Source organism: Botrytis sinoallii (genome assembly GCF_014898435.1).
Source record: "Botrytis sinoallii strain Bc 23 chromosome Unknown BSIN_001, whole genome shotgun sequence".
Classification (NCBI taxonomy): Eukaryota; Fungi; Ascomycota; class Leotiomycetes; order Helotiales; family Sclerotiniaceae; genus Botrytis; species Botrytis sinoallii.
In genome coordinates, this window is record NW_024066028.1 from 3,302,820 (window position 1) to 3,325,513 (window position 22,694).

Genomic DNA, 22,694 nt, shown 5'->3' on the forward strand with positions numbered 1-22,694 from the left:
CCAATACGATAACAATGATTCAGCGGGCAAATGATGGTTCAGGATTCCTCACCTTGGTATGCAAATGTCGTAGAGTCTCCAATATAGACAGCTGGTACTCCCGTATCGATAAGGAAAACAAGTCTAAACGCTCCAAAAGGTCAAAGAAATCCTTGAAGCTAGGTGGGCTAAAGAGACTCCCTAGCTCAGCTTGGATATACCGAGCCTAGTAGGCTACTAGGGAGGTACTTGACTTCGTAACCTTATTACATGATCAACGTCACTCACCACCGCCGTCATCACCACCACCACCATCATCAATACATCTCCATCTCCATCTCCATCCCCATTCCTTCCTTCCACTGCAACAACCTACACTCTCATCGTCTGTACCCCATTACTTGCCCTTTTTTATTATCAAAATCAACAAATCGTGTAGTACCTCGTATACCTAGCTATCGCTTCTGACTTTACCAGACAATCAGATTGAGCCCCCAAACCGATCATGTTCGATACATTCGCAAGGCTCTTATCGTAAGTAATACCCCGCCTTTATAGATTCACAAACTGCCCAGAATACCCAAGTAAAAGTAACAATTTTATATATTAACCATATACTAATGAAGACTTTAGTTCTGTTCCTACATTTCTTTTTCCAGTGTTCGCATCCTACAAAGCTCTCAAGACCTCGGATCCGGCATTATTAACACCATGGCTTATGTATTGGGTGGTACTTGCGATCGCTTTGTTCGCTGAATCTTGGGTTGGATTTATACTAGTTTGGTTCGCAGCCATCTCTTTCTCGAAATCGCACTCACAAAAATCCCTCTAACAATAAATTTCAATTAGGATACCTTTCTACTCGTGGTTTCGACTCGGTTTCCTTCTCTACCTTATCCTCCCTCAAACCCAAGGCGCAAGAGTCCTCTACCAAACACACGTTCACCCATGGCTTCACAATAATGAGCTCGCCATCGATGATTTCATAGCTTCTGCTCATGAACGTGCAAAAGCCGCTGGTATGACATATCTCAAACAAGCTATAGAATTGATTAGGCAGCAGGTCTTTGGTCTTCCGCCTAAAGAACCCACACCACCATCAACGCCTTCCACCTATTCATATACACAAAGTCTCATGGCACGCTTCAATCTACCATCTGCTAGACATTCATTCCCATTAAATCCGGTCGGAGGTGCTGCTAGCAGTGCGACAGACTTTTACTCCCTCCTTGCTTCAGCAGTTTCCGCTGCTACTTCCTTCAACGCTGCTACCGGTGGATCGGATACTCGAGATCTTTCGAACAGTGGGATGTTGATACCTCCTCATGTATCTGGGAGTGAACGTATGACTTTCATCCAAGCACAGCGCGAGCGCCTTTCAATCCTTCTTTCAGCTTTGGACAAGGAGGCGCAAACACTACAAAATGAAAAACGTGTCCCGAGAAATATTTCCAGTATGTCATTTGATGGCACTAGCAGCGAAGATGATAATCTCGATCGACCAAAGAGCTCCATGAGCGGAATGACCTCAAGAAAGAGTGAGCCTGATTTTGAAAAAATCGATGCAGATAGTGGGACGGAAGAAGTCGGTAAAGCAAGAAAAATGATGGAGAGGACGACATCCAGTGGGAATTGGATGCCATGGGCGTGGGGAGCAAAACCAGCAGACCCAACTGACAACCATTCTGAGGATAAAGGGAAAAGCTCAGGTATTGATGCATAACTAGTCCAGTGACTCGGTATACGGTGTTTTTAAACATAAATTTGAAGGCTTGTTTCAATAGCTTTGAAGCATTGGGATAGACGCATATTCCATGGATTGGGTTGCGACAATAGGAGAATAGGAGCAGTGGGTATTGACTTTTGAGATCGGCGCTGATATGAATAAAGAGGTATGGTACAGATTGGCAATTGCAAACTTTTTTGATAATTCTATAAATTCAAGTTGATCAGAGTTATTCTTCGCAGCAAACAAATTTTTGTGACCAATGAAACCTATTCTGAGGCTTGTTCCCCCTAGAGAATATCTTTTTGGGTCCCTGGTGCAACATTTTGTTCAAGTGAGCCACTGTTCAAGATGGAATATACGTATGAAATCTTTGTTCCTTACTCGGAGCGAACCATTAACACATTTGCTAGAAAACAGATTAGCGCATATAGGATTGTAACCAAGCGACGAAGTGGACTCTTCATGCTAGAACACACTCCTCCTGCCTTCTTCTCGTAAATTGTCTGAAAGAAACATCGTTCGTCTTTCGTATGGCAGTTGCTTAGTATTGAATCTAGGCGGCCTAGCAAGGATTTGTAATTATATTTCCATGGTTATAGTGTGGAAAAGGAACGGCCTCGCCTGAGGTTATCTGACTTTCCTGCAGAAATCACATTGTTTCCCTGCTACCGGGGCGAGGAAAGCTCTGGTATAAGCTGGGAGTAAATGGAGCAAGCTGTCGGGCCAGCTCTACTTTCAATCATGGAGCTTTGGTTCATGTTTCGGGAGGAGAATGCTAGGGATTTGATATTGACAAAAAGCCTTAATTAAGACGATCTATACATATTATCAAACGATCATGCAGAGACACAGCTCCTATATTATATATCACATCTCACACATCACAAATCACAAATCATAAAACTCGTTCCGCCTCCTCTTGCGCATCTCGAGCTAACCTCGACCTCGCCAATCGCTTCTTCGTAATAACCATCGCTTCCGGAAACCACTCTGGAACAGCAGCATCCGCACTCTCACTCGCCTTCCACGAACAAATCATGTGCGCGAGCGCCTTCCCAGACAACCACGCGTGAACCATTCCCTCGCCGGAAAAGGCCGCGGCCGCCCACTCGGCTCCGCCCGCGGTGGTTAGGCTCCGCTCGGTGAGAGATGCGGGTAGTTTGCCTACCCATGGGAGCCCATCGCTGCTGAATCCCATATTCCCCGTCCACATTGCCGATACGGCGGGGTCGTTTACGGCGCCCCAATTTTCGGGCGCGAAGACGGCGCCGAGGACGCCGCGGAGATGGATGTTCGCGTACATGTTTAATTCTGCATCGGTGCTCACACCCATTTCGTGGATTCCGCCGTCCTGAGTCTGGGCGTATCCGCCACCCATCATCATTTCACCGTTCGAAGCGGCGGTGACGGGGAGTTGGGTGAGATAGTCGAAGCCGCGATCGTAGTTGAAGATCCAGGAGTGGTCGCTTTGGGGTTTGAATTTGTCGCCCGGGGGTTGGGCGGACATCTGTCCGACGATGGGGAAGATGCAGCCCTTGATGCCCGGGACCAGATGGCCAATGTGGGCATTGGTGCAGTGGATCACGTGTTTGGCTTTGATTGTTCCTCGTGGTGTCATGACTTCGTAGTAGTCACTGCCTCCGCGGATCTCGGATACGCCGGTGTTTGTCTCGAGGAGGAAGTCTGATGGGAATTGTTTTCGTAGATGGGCGAGAAGTCCAGTGACGAATTTGTAGGGCCACATGGCGCCCGCAATGCCGGTTACGGCACCAGCAGCATTTGGAATTCCAAACTCCTTTATAGAAGTTAGCAAAATAATTCACATAAATCGAGCGTTGCAAGGCCGTGAAGTAGAAAGTTTACAGTAATATACCTTTGCTAGTTCATCGGTTTCGATAAAACCCCATCCCTTAGAATCATCCGGCATCTCGGCCATGAAAAGCTCTATATCTTTCCGGATATCTTCCCAAGCTTCTTGGTGAAAATACACACTCAAGAAACGCACTTTGCGAACTTGTGTCTCTTCAGTCAACCCCAAAGTTTCCGCACTCTTAATCAGCGCTTCAAGATGGGACATGCGCATTTTGTGGATTTTGATGGCTTCCTCTTTACCCAAACGTTCTTTAAGCATGGCATACTCCTCACCAGTTTCCAAAATATGCCCACCATTCCTGCCCGTGGCACCACTGCAGCTATCTCGAGCATCTAGCATGATCACTTTTGGATGCGACGAAGAGTGAACTTCTGATGGACTGGCCGTTTCGAGATGTTCCAACAAAGCTTGTGCGACGGAGGCTCCGGTAATTCCAGAACCAATAATGACATGATCGGCAAATTTTGGTAGGTGCTCTGATTGTACACTTGCAACAGCGGGATGCGGTTCTTTCATCCAAAATGATTTTGTTGAATGAACTGCATCTGGAATTCCAGGATCGGCAAATACTCGGTCAAGAGCTTCTTGTCTTACTGTAAGTGGTATGTGTGAGCTACCAAGCTGAGGGACGATGAATGACATGATTCTGTAAGACTGATTTGTAGAATTGAAATTGAAAAGTCTTGGAAGGATAAGATATCAAGCAGTCTTGAATGCCAAAGCCTTTGTGCTGTTTGCTGCGAGATTCGTAGTTGTAATAATTATTCTGAAGAAATTTTGGAGATGAGTCAGAATTGGTACGATGGCGGTATATTTTTTGAGCGTTTTCTAGGCCATGAACGTTTCGATATTCATCAAGTAGGTGTGGGAAGCTTCAGCTGTACGAATGCATATATATCTGCGACCCCACTATTGCATACTATACCAATTCGGAAGGTGTATGCGATAGATCAATTTATCCACTGATAAACATCCGGGCTTCTCAAACGCAGAATCATTGCAATCCGTTGTGTGGATAAGAATTGAATGATAAACTTGTGTGGGTGTATGGTCAAATCTCTCTTCTGGTGTAATAGAATACTCCAAAATGTTGTTACTATGCTACGCGTCTGAAAGGTTGAAGAAGGGTAGTCTTAATCGCGCATTCTGATTAATCCCATTAAAAAGGTTTATGATAGAAAAAAGGGCGATTCATCTGCAAGTTGCTCCAGTACGCTGCTGTAAATTTCGCGAGCTCCGTACCATGACGAAATCGATATTAAATGGCGTTTATATCTGCGGTGATTTCTTTTCCCCATTATCAATGCGGATCAAGGCACATACAAAGAGAGCAGTCAGAAAGACACGAAAGGCACTCACCATAGATTGACATATAAAAGGTGTCGAATACGACTTTAGTTTAGCTAAGGGTGTGTATAATGTACATCTCGCAGTTCTCCATAGACGCTGAATAGGTTACTATTGGCACCGGAGCTCATGTCATCATGCGAAACAATAGATATAAGACTTGATTGAACGTCTAAGCTGGTCAAAATGCACTTGTTCTGTAATCCATCGTGGGACTCGTATTTTTAAACCCTCATGGCCAGAATATCTGCTCTGCAAATAATCTCTCATCATGAGAGGCAAGAAATCGCCCATGAAATCTGAGCACAAGCAGGACTACCATGCAAGAAAATTCCTCCCATAATCTAGAAGAATCAGCACGACTTCTGATCTATCCGCAAACCCAGATGGTCTGAATGGGTCATAGGGTTGGCACGCCGCAATGTCGGTAGGCCTTTTTTTGACCGCTTGCTCGAGAGTAGGCTTGGTTATAACAGACACTTGATGTATTTCCCAACGACTTCGCCAACCTGAGACTAAGAAATTGTGTCAGAGGATAAGAACCTCGATATACAGACGAGAAAGGTATGTAGTTTTCTTTTCATATCGACACGAGGCTACTTGGCGCCATGTTGTGATATATATCTCCCCTCCCCTAATCATCCAACTTTCTTGCAGTATGATAATTTTTACCTTAATACCATAAGTATAACCAATTGAATGAATTTAGATAATCAGCAAGTCCTAGAATAGGAGAAAACTCATTTTATAACTGTACAAACGATATGAAAAATAATCATGTCGAGGGGACAGTGGTAACGTGACTATAAAATTGGAAAGAGAAAATGCAAGCGTTTCTTTAATAAGTGGAAATTTGCTGATCTTTCACCGCCTTATTTTGGCATGGCGGGGGCGGGGTCTTTCCGTAAAATTTTATTATCAAAACAAAACCTTGTTGGCGCTTTAACCATTTACCCACGTTTATATTCATTCACCCTCTCGCCCTTGCCTTTCAGTGTACACTTAACAATTCAAGAATCCGATTACATGAGATTGCCTCGGGACTGTGTACGAGAGTTCGTTTCTTTTTCCATATATAGAGACTGTTAAGCTGCATATAAATAAAGCATTCGTTTATCTTATTTTCACTTCGCTCTGCCCGATTCCGATTCCAATTCCATTCCCAGTACACATTAAAGTCTCTCATCCTCGCCGAAATCTAACAAACACCAGACAGCTCAAAGATGGCTGGTTTAGAGGCCATTAAATATGGCAGAGGAAAACTAGAAGTTTTAGATCAGTTGAGACTTCCGCATGAGTTTGTTTATGATAATGTCTCTACCTGTGAAGAGGCATTTGATTCTATCAAGTCGATGCGCGTGAGAGGTATGTACCGCTCTGTTGTTGGTAAACATAATGAGCTTTGATGGCTAAGTGTTTTATCAGGAGCCCCAGCAATCGCGATTGTGGCAGCTCTTGCGCTGGCCGTAGAGCTTCATCATAAGAAAGATGGTTGGTACTTCATACAGACTGATTTAATTGCATGTGATAGCTGGCTAACATGGATGATCTCAGATTCTAAGACAAAACAAGAAACTGTCCAATACATCAACAAACGTCTCGATTATCTCTTGGGTAGTAGACCAACTGCCGTCGACCTCTCAAATGCTATCAAACTTCTCAAACGGGTCTCTCAAAATGCGGCACAAACTACAGATGCAACTGATGACAATGTTGCCTGTGCGGATGTTCGAAACGGATATATTGTTGCAGCAGAGAAGATCTTGGAAGATGATCTTACTACGAACTTAGCAATTGGCAGATATGGAGCGGAATATCTAAGACGACAACAGATGCCAATTGGAGAAGAAAATAATGACGATCCATCCAAATTCTTTACAACAAGTCCGCCATGCACACAAGGAGCAATGGACAAGACTTACAGAAAGTTGAGTGTTCTCACACACTGCAATACTGGGTATGTCTACTACTTGTATCTTTCTGCTTGTCGAATAGGGCAAAATTACTTACAATCTCTTTAGCTCTCTAGCAACTTCAGGTCACGGCACCGCCTTGGGTATAATCCGCAGTCTGCACAAAATGAACTATTTGGACCACGCTTATTGTACTGAAACTCGTCCTTATAACCAAGGTTCCAGACTTACTGCCTTCGAGCTTGTGTACGAAAAGATTCCCTCAACACTCATCACAGATTCTATGGCCGGTGCTCTATTCGCCCGGATGAAAGACATCAAAAATATATCTGCTGTCATTGTAGGCGCAGACCGTGTGGCCCGTAACGGTGACACAGCCAATAAAATCGGAACCTATTCTCTCGCAGTCCTTGCAAAAGCTCATAATATCAAATTTATAGTTGCCGCACCCACGACAAGTATAGATCTCGAGACAGCTTCAGGAGCAGACATAAAAATTGAAGATCGCGCTCCAACAGAGCTTACTCAAATAAGTGGAGCCATAGTAGGGAAAGATGGACATGTGGATGTCAATTCGACGGCCAGGGTGGCCATTGCCCACCAAGGAATCGATGTTTGGAATCCAAGTTTTGATGTTACGCCAAGTATGTATATTGATGCGGTCATTACGGAGAAGGGGGAAGTGGTTAGAAGTGCACAGGGCACATTTGATTTCAAGGCAATCATGCCAGAGAGGTGGGCACAGCAAGTTGAGGGGAAAGAGCCAAGTGTTGAATCGAATGGAAAGGCACAGGTTGATGATGGAGCACTTTTCCAAATGGAACACATTTGAAAAGTTGAATCAAATTACATATCCCTTCGAGACACCAAAATGTTGCTTCACTTCTGTTGTTTTAGATTGTTTAACGTATATTATTATATCATTTTCTCCGACCTAGTTGGAACTTCGCTTAAAAGACTATTCGCTCTCGCGTAAATTACTACTCCTAATTTTTAATCCACATTCATCTCATTGTTAGACACAAATGAACTTCGCATATGTTAATGATTCATTGCAACTTGTAAACCCTTTTATGAAGAGTAGGCTCCTCTTTTCGAGATTATTTCGGGACATTTGTATACAATCTCTAGTCCATATTTCGTAAGATTACCTATTCAGACTATTCATCGGTTTCCATTGATTCTATTCTATATTCCAATCTTTTTTTCCCCTTGAAGATTATAATCCAAATTCTAATCATATCGTTATCATCATTATTCTTAAATGCTCAGAGCTATCTATAGCACACATTATCCTTTCCTTCGTCGTAAAGAATTGTATTTGATATTTTGGAATTCTTCTTCGTATTATAACTTTCCGATTGGTTGGGATTATTTATTTACTTACTTTATAATTGGTATTAGACTATCTGTCTGTATTAGTAGGTAATTGTTTCATGCGTATACTATGTATATAGAAAGTATCTATTAATTGTCACGGGATCACCTCTGGGAGTATTCAGAAGCTTTACCGCTGAGCTAAACGCCCAAAAGACTAGGAGGTAGAACTGGAAGTTCTACCTTACTCTCGCATATATAGCAGGACAGGACAGGACAGAAAGGGCTTAGTGTCACCCCGTGACAGGAGAATTATTATTAGCGATTCTCTTGAGAGAATGTTAGTATTAATATTAATAGTTATATTATTATTAATCTATTCAAGATCTAAAGAAATAGTATCTTCATTTTCGATTTTCGACTTTCGACTCTTGAAATATATCTTATTTCATTTTATTTCATTTTCGCATTATATCCTTAATGTTGGTTCGAGAAAGATACGGAAGACGTAGCACCCACTATTAGTAGGTCCTAAATGTCTAATTGTATTCTATCTAAAGAGCTAGCTAAGTGGGAAAATAGTAGGCCTTATATAAGCACTACTGAAAGAGCTAGTCTCTTTCGCATTCGCCTAATACCTTTGATACAGTAGCCATTGTATTGAAGTCATTCCTTTGAAGTAAATACCCTTGTTGATACAGTAAATCTTTATAATACTTGTTTGTTTTTAAAGAGAAAACCTCTGAAAAGTAAAAGCTCTCTTAAATTCTAAAAATCTATTTATATCTATTTTTATCTATAGTATACTAACTATACTAACTATACTAACTATACTAACTATACTAACTATACTAACTATACTAACTATACTAACTATACTATAACCTAACGCATTTTATAAATCTCTATAATCACTTATCTATTTATCTCTATAAAAAAATAAAATAAAAAATCACTCAAGTAATATCAAATCAAGCTCAAATCAAGCCCAAATCAATCTCAAGTTCAAACCTTATATCTTAACAACCCTAATACTACAATCTCTATTTCCCTTTAGTCCACTCGCTCTATAAATAAATATATATAGTTATCCATCTCATTCATCTCATTCATTTTGTTTATCCTATTTATTTTATTTATTTTATTTACCTCATTCATTTCATCTATCTCATCCATCTCATCTCATCCATCTCGTTCATTCTATCCCATTCCATTATCCTATCCCATTCCATTCTATCCTATCCATCCCATTCTATCCCATCCATCTCATCCATTTTATCCATTTCATCAATCAACCACATCCAAACCAAACATTACCAAATTATTCCTACTACAAAATCATCTATATAAAAACATTTCTCTCACAAACAAATATCTCTTTCTAATATCTAATCAAGTACCTAGGTAGTCAAGCAAACAATTAAATATATCAATCAATCAAATGAATCAATTAAATATTTCTTAAGAACTACTCCCCCCCTAAAAAAACATAAATTTTTCGCTTACACACCTCCCCTTCCCTTCCCTTCCCTCCCCTCCCCTTCCCCTTCTTAATCCCCACCCATTCCCATTTTCCATCTTTGAATTCCCATCACCCACCCCTATCTTCCATTTCTCTTATACAGGATTATTAAAGCTGTAAATTAAAAATTTGATTAAAGGAGACGTGTTAGATATCTATTTATATATACACTATCCCAATGCAATGCAATCTAATCGAGCCAACCCAACTAAACTCAACACAACACAACACAAACTCCGCTCCCCTACCCCTCCTCCCTCTCCCTCCTCCTTCCCCTCCCCAAACCCCTCCATCCAACCCCCAGCAACTAAACACACAAACCCCATTCCACCACAAAAACACAAATACACACCCGGACACCCATCAATAATCCCATAATCCCATAACTTCACTCTCCCCTCTCCACTCTCCCCCTCTCCCCTCTCCAAACTCCACTCTCCCCTCTCCACTCTCCAAACTCCCCCTATACATCCATACATCCATAAATCCTCTCAACAATTCAATACCTACCTACCTACCTACCTACCTACCTATCCCAGTACGAGATTTGACAACAAGCAGAACGACCGACCAACCAACCACCAACCGACCAACCTAGAAACCACAAAACGTAACAAATCTCTTCCACCATTTCCCCTTAAATCCAAGTCACGAATATAAAGCTCAACACTAAAACACGAAACACTAAACCAACATCATTCACCACATTCAACATCTATTCCAATCAAAGTACAATCAATAATAATAATAATAATTGATTCGAATATACATGTCTCTGTATATTACACATATATCGACCTTCAAATTTCTACCTACCAACTAAAAGAATAATTCATCCACCTCAAAATTTCACATCCCTTTTTTGTATACTCTCTCAATAAGCAAGCTTGGAAAAAAAAATATAACATTGAATATCATAAGGGTATTGAATTCCAAAAAAAAAAACACGGTATAATAAAACAATATGCATAGTATTGCAGAAGATCTCCCGCATCTAATGTAATGATCATTAAGAAACGGCTTCGCTTCCGATCTCTCTCTCTCTCTCTCTCTCTCTCTCTCTCTCTCTCTCTCTCTCTCAAAACTTGGCCCTAAAGTATCCTTTTCCTTCAGTCCATCGCTCCAATGTCCTATGTACATCGATCAGCACCTAGATATAAAATATTTTCGCTTACAGCCAAAGAGTAAAAATATATATCCAAAATCCGACAATCATCTCCTCGTTACCAAGTGCCCTGAAAGTTCTTTTCGGGAATCCATCCATATTCGACCATCAATCCAGTTTACCTTTAAAATCATATTTGAAATCATACAATACAGTCTCATGTCTAGTAACAAGGACAGGTATGTCATAAAAGACCTTTTGAGAAAAACACATTCTTGTGTATCCTCCATGTCCCAACGACTCCAGGCTCCATTCAAAACCCAGATTCCGTACGCCAAAAAAGACCCCCGAGAAAAATTCCATGCAAACATATCCGTCTTCAGTCTCCACATCTACCAAAAGCTTCAAGCCATTTGTGAGATTTGAAAATTTATCAACGATCAAAGTTGCCTCTCACGGCTGTTACGATTCACTATTTCTCCTGCTCTCAATAAAGCGTTGATAGGATCAAGGTCGACCTCTTCCCCGGCCAAACCGTAATTATTGATTGGCTGAGGTGGCGGATTATCAATGGACCGTGTTTCGGGTCTCGCTACGTCGGATCGGCCAATGGTACTACCCATAGCGTTCGATATTCTTTGGGGAATTTCACTATATCTTCGCATAGGCGGCATTGTGGTAGGAAAATCCTGCGGTTGATTGACTACTAAATTTGATTAGCCACCAGTAACTACGAAATCGATGAAGCAAGACGGAAAAAAAATAGATTGCCACTAACCTTTCGGTGATTGCTGACTACCAAGTAGCGAGTTTTGGGTCGATAGAGTTGGAGGCGCCGATAAAAATGGCAAATGTCCTTCGTAGTTTCCGGGTCTTGAAGGATACAATGTGGGAATCGGAAGAGCCCGATTGAAGTCCGGTTCTAAAGGTGTCCGAGGTCCACCATACATGGAAGAATTACTGTTTGTGGAACTAGTAGACTGTACCGTTGATTCCGAGGTTAGTGATGGTGGCGTAGGATTTAGATTACTTTGAAGATTGCGACGATGCTGTTTTGAGTCGTTCATGATTGAATGCGGATCTTGTAGGGCGGAAGTGATAGGACTTGATTGACTGAAGCGCCTTTCGCCAGCGGCTCCGTGTGATGTTTGTTTTCCATTGGTGCCTTCATCGCGATGATCTTCTCGCCAATGGTGCGCACCTGACCCCAACATAGATTCACGATAACCAGGAAGGACTGTTGACATCTCAATTGGTGATCCTGGACCGATCCTTCCCTGTAGCCCTGACACTTTTGGATTATTTTGCACGGCTGACATGTTGGATACTGGCGTCAACGCAGCGGAGGAGGGTGAGGTTGATGGACGCCATTGAGACATCGAAGATGCAGAGGAATCTACACGCATACGACCCATAGAAGAATCCACACCAGTTTGACTACCGCCACTGCTTGCTGTTCCGCTGCTTGCTGTACTCGCATGGGCTTCGAGTTTGGGTCTTTTCGAAACATCCATCTCAGTCGCTAGTTGTTGGTTTTGCTTTTGTTTAAAGTCGGCGAGGTATTGCGAATAGTCTTTGAAATTTTGCGTCTTCTTGTATTCGGCCAATTCATTGTTGTAACGCTCCTTTGCTGTATACGCCTGGTGCTCATATGGTTCCTTCTCGCTTGGCGATAAATTCTGCCAATTTTCGCCGACCAACTTGGCGATTTCAGTGAACGACAAGGCACGTCCTTTCAAATCTTCGCGCATTTTGTTTGAAAAGATGACGTATGCCGAAGGAGGCCGCTCTGGTGCACTCTCATCTGGTTTGGGATGTCTCCTATACTTTCTCTTTGCTCCATGCGGCCCACTACTCCCCTCCTTAGCGTCTCTCCCTACTGCTTTCGGCTCATCTCCATGAGTATCGGGTGTTGTGCTAGTCGGAGATGCAAGAGCCCTATCCGACGATAGACCCCTTGAATGAGCGATCTTCCTCTGGAGTCTCCGACGATGGCCGAGTTTCACACCGAGAGCATCGAAGTCGGATTCCGTGATGTCGAGTATTGTATCCCATGTATCAAACCCCTGCTCGACGAAGTTGAGGAGGTAATGAGAGATGCCCAACTCCGCAAAGATTTCCGACAACTCAGTCGTCATACAGCAGGCTGCCTCTGGATCTTTGTGTCCAGAAATGTTAGTGGGAGTTTTTCCAATTTCCTACGATAAGATGCCCTATCCACCTACGACGAAGGATTATTTTTGTGTTTCGAATTGCGGATTTTCGTATGGATTTCTAGCTTCGAGGCTGTGTTGTATGTTGGATCTCTCGGACGGTTGCTGAGATGTAATCTCTCTTTGTAATGCCAATATCTGGTTCCTTCATAAAGCGATTGAGAGAAGAGAATGTCGTCAAAGGAGTAAGGATCAGATGCAATTTTGACCATGAAGGTTTGTCAACTCTCCCGTCCTTATCATGTGGTTGCAGTGTTAAAGGGTTGATTGACTATTGAGATACGAAGACAAATGTGAATGTGACTCGACGTGTTGTGATTTATGAAGATGGTATTTCTCAATGTGTTACTTCGCGGAATATGGTTGAATGACAAGGGCTTGGTGAAAGCGGGATCAGATGAAAAGATTGATCTCGATCAAGATACTTGGACTGCTGCTCTTCCTGCAATGCGTTACTTCACATCAGTATTAGCCAGAAATTCATGCGGGCCTTAAAACATAGTATTCTCATAAATATTCCTAGGTGCCATGCGAGATCGACGGTGGCTTATAGATGTGACTGGTGGAGAGGGGCAAGCCTAGGGCAGGCAAATGTTTGAGAAGTATGGAAGTATACCTGCTTCGGAGAATTGAAGAATGGCTAGGTAGGTGGAGAGAGTAAGAGTACCTCAGCAGTGGGTCGTGAATCTTGAGTGATGGTATGAAAGAATTTATCTCCCACGGTGGAGTAAATGGAAGATGAGAGAGCTTGTGGCGGAGAGAAATCGATTTCGGGATAATTCTAGGACTGTATAAAAAGGTGGACAGGACAGGATGGGTGATGGGTAAAAAGAAGAACGGGATAGATGCGATCGATGCGATAGATGCGATTCATTCGATTCAATCGATTCATGCGTGTATGAGCGAGCGCTAATTGAAGAACAGAAGAGACTTTGAATGGGTATTCGGGTATTGGAAATTGTGTAGTGAAGATGTACGCATGTATGGTATGGATGGTATTGGAAGGGATTGAATGGCTCTGTGATATAAAATATCAAGTAGCGGCGAATGATGGTATCTTGAGAGAGAGAAGTATAAATAAATGATGGATGACAAAAAAGAGAGGGGGGGGGGGGGGGGGGGGGGAGGGGAGGGAGGAATAATGAATCAAGAATTACCCAAGAAGGTATATAAAAATATATAAAAAGAGGTTCAAGGAAGAAGAAGGTTTGAGAAGAGTACTATAAACAAACAAAATTACTAAATAAATGAAAGAAATAAAATAAAGTCAAATAAAGTAAAATAGGCGTCTTCGTTGCTTATGCCTGAATGTTTTTTGGGGGGGTGTTGTTTTTCTTGTTTTTTTTTTCTTTCTTTCCTCTGCTTTCCTTTCTTGCTGGTACGGAGGAGGTCTCGAGATCTCGAGATCTGGGTGTGAAATTCTCTATATGATGAGTGGATGAAAGTAAGTCGAATGAGTGGGGTTGACAATAGGAACTAGGCGTGGAAGAGAGGACTGCGAGGACTGCGAGGACCAAGGACTACGGACGAATGAGGAGCAAGAAGCCAATAAAGTGACGGTCAATAAAAGATAAAATAGGAGCTTATTTTACCACACTAGGTACCGGGTAGGTGAAGAAGGCACGAGAGTCCAGTACGGTACTGTGTCAGAGGTGGAAAGGATGTGAGGCGAGTGAGGCATGAGGTGAAAATGATGAAGAAAGGAAGAGAATTTTCCAAACCGACTGCACCGTGGACGGCTGTCATCGAGATTCACACGGCTGACTCAGCATGCTGGGACGATGCAGGGACGGGGAATTGGGGCCATGGGCATTGGGAAAAAGAAGCAAGAGAAGGCAGAGAAGCACAGTTCACCGATGCCACATTTGTTTTCTCGATTCGCATTCCGAGAATCATCAAACGCTAATGGCAATGGGATCCCGTTGGAAAAAAGATTCCCTAATTTTTTCTTTCTTTTCTTTTCTTTTCTGTCTTTTCCAGGATTGGGGGAATTCTGGCGCTTGGCCTATTTGGGTAAAGAAATACCGACTGGGTAATGAAGGAACACCTGCTTCAGTCGGTTGGGAGTAGGGAGGTAGGAGGAAGATGTCTTGATGATGAAGTAATTTATGCTCTCGGATTATGTATATTACCTAGTATTTGTATTGTGTATATATAACTAGATACTAGTGCAGCACTTGGGTAGGTGGGTTGGTAGGTAGGTAGATAGATAGATAGGTAGGTTGGTAGACAGATAGATAGGTAGGTAGGTTGGTAGATAGACAGGCAGTAGGTACATTCATCTCCTTAAAGAAGTGTATGCGTACAGAGTCGACGGACGCATTCTACCGGTATCCATCCATTCGTTCGTTCGTTCGTTCATTGAACTTCATTCATTGGTCGATTGATTGTACGGACTTTTACAATGACAAAAACTAACAATATCCATATACCTCAGGTACCTGGTAGATATATACGTAGAATAGAGATACATAAATACCTACATAAATACGTAGATACGTGCTACCCACTAAGATGCATCCCCTGCATGCATCTTACCGAATATCGTAATTTATTAGATACTCCTAGGTAGCTATATCAGATACTTGAAGATCGGACTATCTCCGAAGCTTCATTCCATATGAGAGAAGCTGTCGATGCTTGTAGAAGACGACGGACCTATCTACTTTGTACCCATCTGGTATCGACCTCCCTAGTACTACCTCTCCTCCGAGAGACTTCCATTTCCCATTTCCCATTTCCCCAGTCAGGTTATTATTAGCACTCGAGATCGTGTACCATACATACACCTCACAGCTTTTACCACACACCCAGAACTCCTACTCAATGTGGTTAGAGGAGGAGAGTACAGTACGAGAATGGTAGGCATCTAGATTCTAGCGACAGCAATTCTAGAGCTTTCAATCTTTGCATCTTTGCATCTTTTCATCCTTCCATCTCCCACCCTCAATCTCAATCTCACTCTTCCATAAATGCCCCGATATCAAGGTTCTATGGTAACAAGGTAACTGTGAAACAATCATGCGGCAACTACTCTTCATCACCCAGAGATTCAACGTCGATGTAAAGAGAGTCATCGAGGATGGCTCACTGGATGGATGGATGGATGTGTAAGATTGGGACCATCCATATTACTTGCCCCTACCTCCATAGGACGTGATATAAAAGGTAACAGGATTGGAGTGGAGGAGCATCGAATGACGATGTTTCGTGGCCGTGTGAATACCGGTAGTTAGGTTAGTGTGGATGAAGTAAGGCCATGGTGCATTGTCGGCCAATCGATTTTCCAATCGTCGATGTCGCTTGCTCACTTGAGTCATTGCGGTCTACCGTATTCTCACGCAACGCTCATTCTTGAATACTTTTCATGTCATCACGACTAGGGATGGATGATATTGACTGCCTATCAAATTGCATCCCAACATTCCAGATCCTCATACAATTGATGGTCGAAACTCAACCGAAGCAATATGTGGATAACTTTCCATTGTACCCAGGTATGATCATCCCCATCATGGATTTTGATGGATGGGTGTATTAATCAGGATGAGCGCCCTCATTGATGGATATCTAGCTGAGTCACCCAATAAGCTTATTCGCAAAAAGTTGTACGAAGGTATCGACGCGCATCGCACATCAAAGCACCGACATTCGAATTTGATATCCGTTTCTCAAAAATGGCATGATTAATCGTGATTCGTGATTGACCGATAGATACTTAGATACATCACTGCCCACAATGCCCAGCGCCCAGTGCCCAGTGCCCAGTGCCCACATTCAGATGTGATACCGAACACCCACCCACCTGCAATGCATGGCCGGAGTCCGTACAACTAATAATTCCTGTTAACTTTAGCTGGATAGGCCCGAGGTACGGTCTCCCGTTCACAGTTCCACAGGTAGGTAGTCTTGCAGGGTATTGGTGTGAAATATGCCTTTTTTTTCCTTTGATGGTCCATGTAAGATCTCATTTGTTAAACTTTTGGAATTCGTTTTCAATTCCTTCTTTTATATATTCGGTTCCATCCTTCCACATCGAGCCAAGTAGCAAGTAGTAAGTAGCAAGTAGTAAGTAGCAAGTAGCAAGTAGCAACTAGCAAGTAGCAACTAGCAAGTAGCAACTAGCAACTAGCAAGTAGGCAGTGTCCTGTTTAAACTTTCCTTCTCTGTTAACTTCCACGTGTATTCCATACTAAATTGGGTCTAGTGAGGTCAAACTGTTTTACCCCATCAAACCTTTCAAAACCCTCTCACCAGCACGCTGTCAAGAATTATACTTTGATTCCCATTACTCGTGACATTATGCAGGTGGTGGCACCCAAAACTTAATAAAATCATCGTTTTGCCAGGACGTGCGTGGAGGACTAGAGGACTAGAGGGACCACCGGCTGCCAAGTCAGCAAGCAAGCCATCGAACTGTTGGGAAAATGCGATCCTTCACATAATCTGTCTATTCAAATATCCATGTTCATTTCCATCGTCATTTTCATTCCCATATCATATCTTTCTTTCTTTCTTTGCCTAGGTAGGTACACCCAATCAAGCATGAGAACGACAATGAAAGAAACACATTGGGTTACACAAGATGAGAGAAAGGTCGGGGTCGGAAAGTTTCTCCTATGAATAAATGAGATCGATGATCGGAAATAGATCCTTACATTGTTGTTGCAGTAATTATCTTCGATCTGTGTCGGCGTCATGGGATTTCTTCCATTGCTTATGTTGTGGGAGTGTACGAAGTATACATGAGCACTAGGTATATACAATGTACCAGGTAGGTAACTAGATTACCATCGACATATCTTGATTGATGATTACTATACTATCCTATTCATCTCCTCGAGCATTTATTGATAGCAACTGGGAATGCCACTCTTTGTACTCGTAAGATGACCAAGTATAAGCCATGAATGACACCGGGGCAAGATAAGGTGATGTTGAAATGTCCCATGAAACATGGCATGATGGTACGATGCAAAAGTTCAATTCTTTGTCCCCCATCTATTACTCATTTGCCCATTTGCCCATTTGCCCATTTCCATCAACAGAAACCCCCATTTACCTGCGAAAGATCTCGTATCTCCTCCGTCCATCAAAGTCGATACCTGCTTTTCCATTTTGGGTCCAAGCGAACTTCTAACATTCCCAGTTTAAAACGATCCGATTGCCAACGCCAAGTAACCAAGACCCAAGCACTAGGCAAGCACTGCACTGAGCTGAGCTGACCATCAAACCACCAACTTATCGATAACGCACCGTGCTTCCGAAACTTCCCAAGCCCTAAGTGTTCCTCGAGACGATAATTCAATCAAATCACAAACACAATGTCTTCATCAAACAATCACACAGAGGCCGTTTCCGAAAATGGTGATGTTGCCACCTCAGATGCAGATTTAGCCCAGGTATGTTGATCATGATTACTCGATTTCCACATGTTCTGCTTCTCGAGTCATTTCACCACCCAAATGTCTTTGCATACCTGCGCGTCCACATACACCCGTACAGACGCTTCCTGTCCGTTCGCAGATTCCCGTGTGATCCATCATGTACTTCTAGATTTCCTCACCCTTTTCCCATGGGCATTCTCAAAAATTTAATGCGAAAACCCGTTTCGGAGAGAGAATGCCATCCTGAGCTTCCACGCCCCCAACAGTCCAGAACTGCATCTGAAAGACCCCTGTCTAACCATTCCCCAATTCTAGGCCTTGAAAGAACTTCAACGTGCGTTTTCCACCAATGGTTTCTTGTCCTAGTCTTCCCTTTTCGTTATACCCTCTGCCACGCGACCCTGAATATTAGACATGCGTCTCTTCACCTAGTCTGCATAACTCACACATCGTCGTCTCGATCGAATGACCCCTGACAACGCGATTTCTAGGCGGCGAAAAGACAGCACAGATGCTCGAATCTAACCTCACCAACCTCGAAAAGAAGATAGACGATCTCCTAGCGAGCTTCGAGGCTCAGGGCTCGGCGCAGCCCGAGACGAATCCGCATGCTGCCACTAGCAATCAGGAGAAAACAGGCGAGGATGGTCACAAGGAGTCTTGAATCCGGGGTCTAGATGCTTCATGTACCGAAGTCTCGTTGGCGCTCCTTATGTCTTGCGTTTGAGACTAGCATGGAGATGAGAGTTTGCTGGCGGGAAATTCCAAATCCCCTCGATCTTGTCGAGGGCTAGTTCCTTCCTGTACCGCCGACAGATCTTTTACATTAGTGCTGCGACTGTGAGATGTGCAGATACCTAGACACACGGGGTCCCCACCCACCAAGTCAATTACTAGATTCTACAAGGGGAATAGATTGAACAAAATTTTGATGCAAGTAATGACGTTAGCATACAATCTAGAGAACGAAAAGGAATACCTTGGTATCGAATGGTCTCCTACTGTGCTCTTACTTGTCTAATCTCCACGTTACAATATTGGAAACCTGCAATTTCCGTCTTGGTTACACACAGATGAGTAGTATCTTCTCGACTCTGTCATGTGCAATTCTTCTTGGAGTCATGGAGAATTTATTCATGTTCTTGTTTATGTTCATGTTCATGTACTATACTATACTATCCATCCCTCCATCCATCCATCCCACTACTATCCCATCATCTCAAGCATCACTAGAATCGAAAACGCAATATCAATATCAATATCGTATCCCAAACCCCGATATATATGCCGCAGGGAAAAGCATTTCATAATCATGTAGTGAGTGATTCTCCACTATCCAGATTCCTACATTGATGTGGGGAGAATTGGTTATGATGATTTCCACTCCTTTTACATATATAGGCAATTATATACCAATCCTTCTCTCGATTCTTACTCTTCTGTTTTCTTGTCAATTTTTGAGTTTCCCGTTCTTCTTTTTGTGTTTGCTATGGAGTTAGTATTGTATCTATTATATGTATATTTGAATTGGGGAATCGTGACATATATAAGGTTATGCATAGAGTTGCAGAATTGTCATTCTGGAATCTGGAAGTGGAAGTGGAAGTGTAAGAAGTACCGGTAGACTGTGTGTATGTTTTTGTTTCTCCCAGACGTATAGGTTAGTTTGCACAATCGATGTTATATACAATACAGTACAGGACTGGATTTAGCCTGTAATATTCAAGATTTGTAGATATTCCTCCTCTAGACTGTTGCATGCTAGCTTTTCAGATAAGGGTTTATATATATTCCACAAGATTTATGAAAAGAAAGGAAAGGAAAGGGATTTTTATGTGAACTTTGATTAACACGCATGGCATGCATGGTTTGTTTAATTTCGCAGTTGGATTGTTGTTATTGTTGCGATTTACAATGTTTGAGGATATATATGGACATTATATGAAACTTTGAAGTGCAATTCCTCGATCTTTTTTATATATATACATCTTGCCAACTTTCTAGTTTCGTCTACTGCGTAAGTAGTTTATGCTCCTAATCTCTTCTTCAAAAACTGCTGCAATCCTTGCACCATCTCGTCCCCTACACCACCCTTCTGCCACGTTAAACTAAGGACCAATGGTCCGCCTTCGAGATTCACAACATTGCATCCGAGAGGGGCACCGAATACCATTCCGCATTGCGAAAATATCAGGCCCTCGAGTTTGAGAGAGTTTTCTTCGGGGACTCTGTTCACTTTAACCACGCCCAGGTTCGATAGTTCGTAAGTTTCTGATCGCTCTGCTGACATTCTCGCGAGACAGTAGGATTCCACGTCGTCAATCTCTGCGACGTTTCTCAATTGTGGGACGCCGCCTCCGGCTTCGATTCTGCTCAGATCTGTCGAGATCTCTTGGGTTATCTGTCTTCCCATCGCGGCAATCAATGCTTCTTCTTCGGGGGATTCCTCTCTCGCATGACGGATTCGGTCTAACAGTCCCGCGTCCCACGTTGTGGTTATGAAGGCTACGTGGTTTGCTACGTCACTCAGTGGGAGTTTGCTAAATTTCCGCAGCGAGTATGGCGTGTGAGCCTTCAGACCAAGTTGGTCATTTGTCACGACCGCGCGCGCAAGATAGCTGGTGATCAACCCGTGCAGATAACCCGTGACGGTGATTTTCAGACGGCGACTCGTTTCTACCACTCGTTGAACTTTCTCGGGGGGAACGGTCACGAGGAGGACGAGAGATTTGTAGGATTCGATGGTGGGCATGTTGGGGAAGTTTCCTGCCCATGTTTTTTCTTCTTTCACTTTTTCGTCGGTGAGAGGTGCTGTGGTGGGTGCGAAGGACTCGTAGCCTGGGGGACTGATTTGCATGGCGTCCTCGATGGCTATTGGTTTCCCGATGTTGTTTGGTACTATATACGGCCACTGCACACTCTGTTTCTCCACCGTTTCTACTGTCGCTAGCGACAATTGCTCGTGCAAAGTCCGTTGGAAAGAAGCACAGCTTAATCCATCGGCAATGGCGTGATTCACTACAAAGAGTATGTGGACCTTGCAAGTCTGATCTTCCATCTCGTGCACGAGAACCCGAAGTTTCCAGGCGGGTTTGGTTTCCTGGTCCTGGAAGAGCTGCGCGTGAGAAGCTCCTAGCTCTTCGCAAACACGCGTTTCCTGGGATGGAGCATCGCTGCTTGTATGGAGCGAGGAGATGGATACGAGATCGTCCCAGGAAAGTTGGGGGAGTCGTTTGAAGCGGGCGGGGAGGTTGTGGCTTTTTGAGCCCGGGAGGAGACCGTAACAGAGTGAGGGGTGTTTTTCTATGGTTTTGCTTAGGGCGTGTTGGAGGCGGGAGGTTAGTTCAGGAATGGGATTGGGAGTGCTAGGTCTGAAGCTGTAGTAGGATGTTACGGCACAGGAACGGTAGAGACCTAGTTCGTGACGGACGGAGTAGTAGTTGCCGAGGAGTCCTGGGGTTGGTTAGTTGATTGGGATATTTTGACTACTTGGTTGGATTGGATTGTATTGGATTGTTGTTGGTGGGTTTCTGGAGTCTTTCTTTCTACATGATCCAGTTTATGTTGTCCTTTTTACTCTTGAATAACATGATCTTCGAGGTGGGTTGTGTGAAGGTGATGCTAAACGTGATGGGTATATACGAATTGGGGAAGTGAAAATGAGATCGTAACGCACCTGCTGGGAAGGTATTGGTTTCCATTGTATTATGATCCATACTAACTATTAGATGCGACGAGATGATGTGGTATGAAGAAACGAATAACTCCCTCTTGAGGAAAGTTAAAGGTTATATACTCCAAGGTTCTCAGTGTTTGATCAATAGAGTCATTGGGAATTGGATGACTCCGATGCTATTCATTCGTATTCGTGAACCTTACCGCCTTGGGCAGAACAGGGGGAAGGTTGCGGTGCATGCCATGCATTGAGATAAGATACGCACCTACTAGGTAGCTAGCTAGCGATGAATCATAATTTTGGGAATGGGGTGAGTAATTGGAGAGTTTGTTGTCAGGTAATGGAATAGGATATCGAGGTATTCATGGATTGATGATAAAGGGCATGCAGGAATTGAATGCTTTATTATGTAGATGTACTAATATTATGTGTTACAGTCTCTTTGGGGTTGGTAGGAATACCTACCTATGCTTCTCAAAAGATTACCTTGTCACTTCATTCATTCCCTGTATGCTTACTAGACTGGATTGTGCAATCGTCTCCACGTTGTAGGTAGCGGGGAACGCGGCTAAATTTGATAGCATCACTGCTACTTAAGCGCTCAGTGGGACAGGATAATAAGCGGCTGGTTGT

The 22,694-nt window shown here is 43.1% G+C and overlaps 6 protein-coding genes across 6 annotated transcripts; 3 read left to right on the top strand and 3 right to left on the bottom strand.

Moving 5' to 3' along the window:
- Positions 1 to 484: 484 nt before the first annotated feature.
- Positions 485 to 1,702, top strand: EAF02_000718 (uncharacterized protein; the record flags this gene model as incomplete). The annotated part of the gene is made up of 3 exons (XM_038896766.1): positions 485 to 513; positions 613 to 762; positions 829 to 1,702. 3 exons carry the CDS (start codon positions 485 to 487, stop codon positions 1,700 to 1,702), a joined length of 1,053 nt encoding a protein of 350 aa, XP_038763625.1.
- A 901-nt stretch (positions 1,703 to 2,603) lies between these two features.
- EAF02_000719 (uncharacterized protein) lies at positions 2,604 to 4,223 on the bottom strand (the record flags this gene model as incomplete). Its single annotated transcript, XM_038896767.1, has 2 exons — positions 2,604 to 3,503; positions 3,582 to 4,223. 2 exons carry the CDS (start codon positions 4,221 to 4,223, stop codon positions 2,604 to 2,606), a joined length of 1,542 nt encoding a protein of 513 aa, XP_038763626.1.
- A 1,928-nt stretch (positions 4,224 to 6,151) lies between these two features.
- Positions 6,152 to 7,673, top strand: EAF02_000720 (uncharacterized protein; the record flags this gene model as incomplete). Its single annotated transcript, XM_038896768.1, has 4 exons — positions 6,152 to 6,293; positions 6,354 to 6,419; positions 6,483 to 6,885; positions 6,950 to 7,673. The coding sequence occupies 4 exons, from the start codon at positions 6,152 to 6,154 to the stop codon at positions 7,671 to 7,673; spliced, it is 1,335 nt and encodes a 444-aa protein (XP_038763627.1).
- Positions 7,674 to 11,225: 3,552 nt separating this feature from the next.
- On the bottom strand, positions 11,226 to 12,923 carry EAF02_000721 (uncharacterized protein; the record flags this gene model as incomplete). The annotated part of the gene is made up of 2 exons (XM_038896769.1): positions 11,226 to 11,491; positions 11,564 to 12,923. 2 exons carry the CDS (start codon positions 12,921 to 12,923, stop codon positions 11,226 to 11,228), a joined length of 1,626 nt encoding a protein of 541 aa, XP_038763628.1.
- Positions 12,924 to 18,322: 5,399 nt separating this feature from the next.
- On the top strand, positions 18,323 to 19,049 carry EAF02_000722 (uncharacterized protein; the record flags this gene model as incomplete). The annotated part of the gene is made up of 3 exons (XM_038896770.1): positions 18,323 to 18,400; positions 18,701 to 18,719; positions 18,877 to 19,049. The coding sequence occupies 3 exons, from the start codon at positions 18,323 to 18,325 to the stop codon at positions 19,047 to 19,049; spliced, it is 270 nt and encodes an 89-aa protein (XP_038763629.1).
- A 1,362-nt stretch (positions 19,050 to 20,411) lies between these two features.
- Positions 20,412 to 22,086, bottom strand: EAF02_000723 (uncharacterized protein; the record flags this gene model as incomplete). The annotated part of the gene is made up of 2 exons (XM_038896771.1): positions 20,412 to 21,838; positions 22,062 to 22,086. The coding sequence occupies 2 exons, from the start codon at positions 22,084 to 22,086 to the stop codon at positions 20,412 to 20,414; spliced, it is 1,452 nt and encodes a 483-aa protein (XP_038763630.1).
- Positions 22,087 to 22,694: the final 608 nt, after the last annotated feature.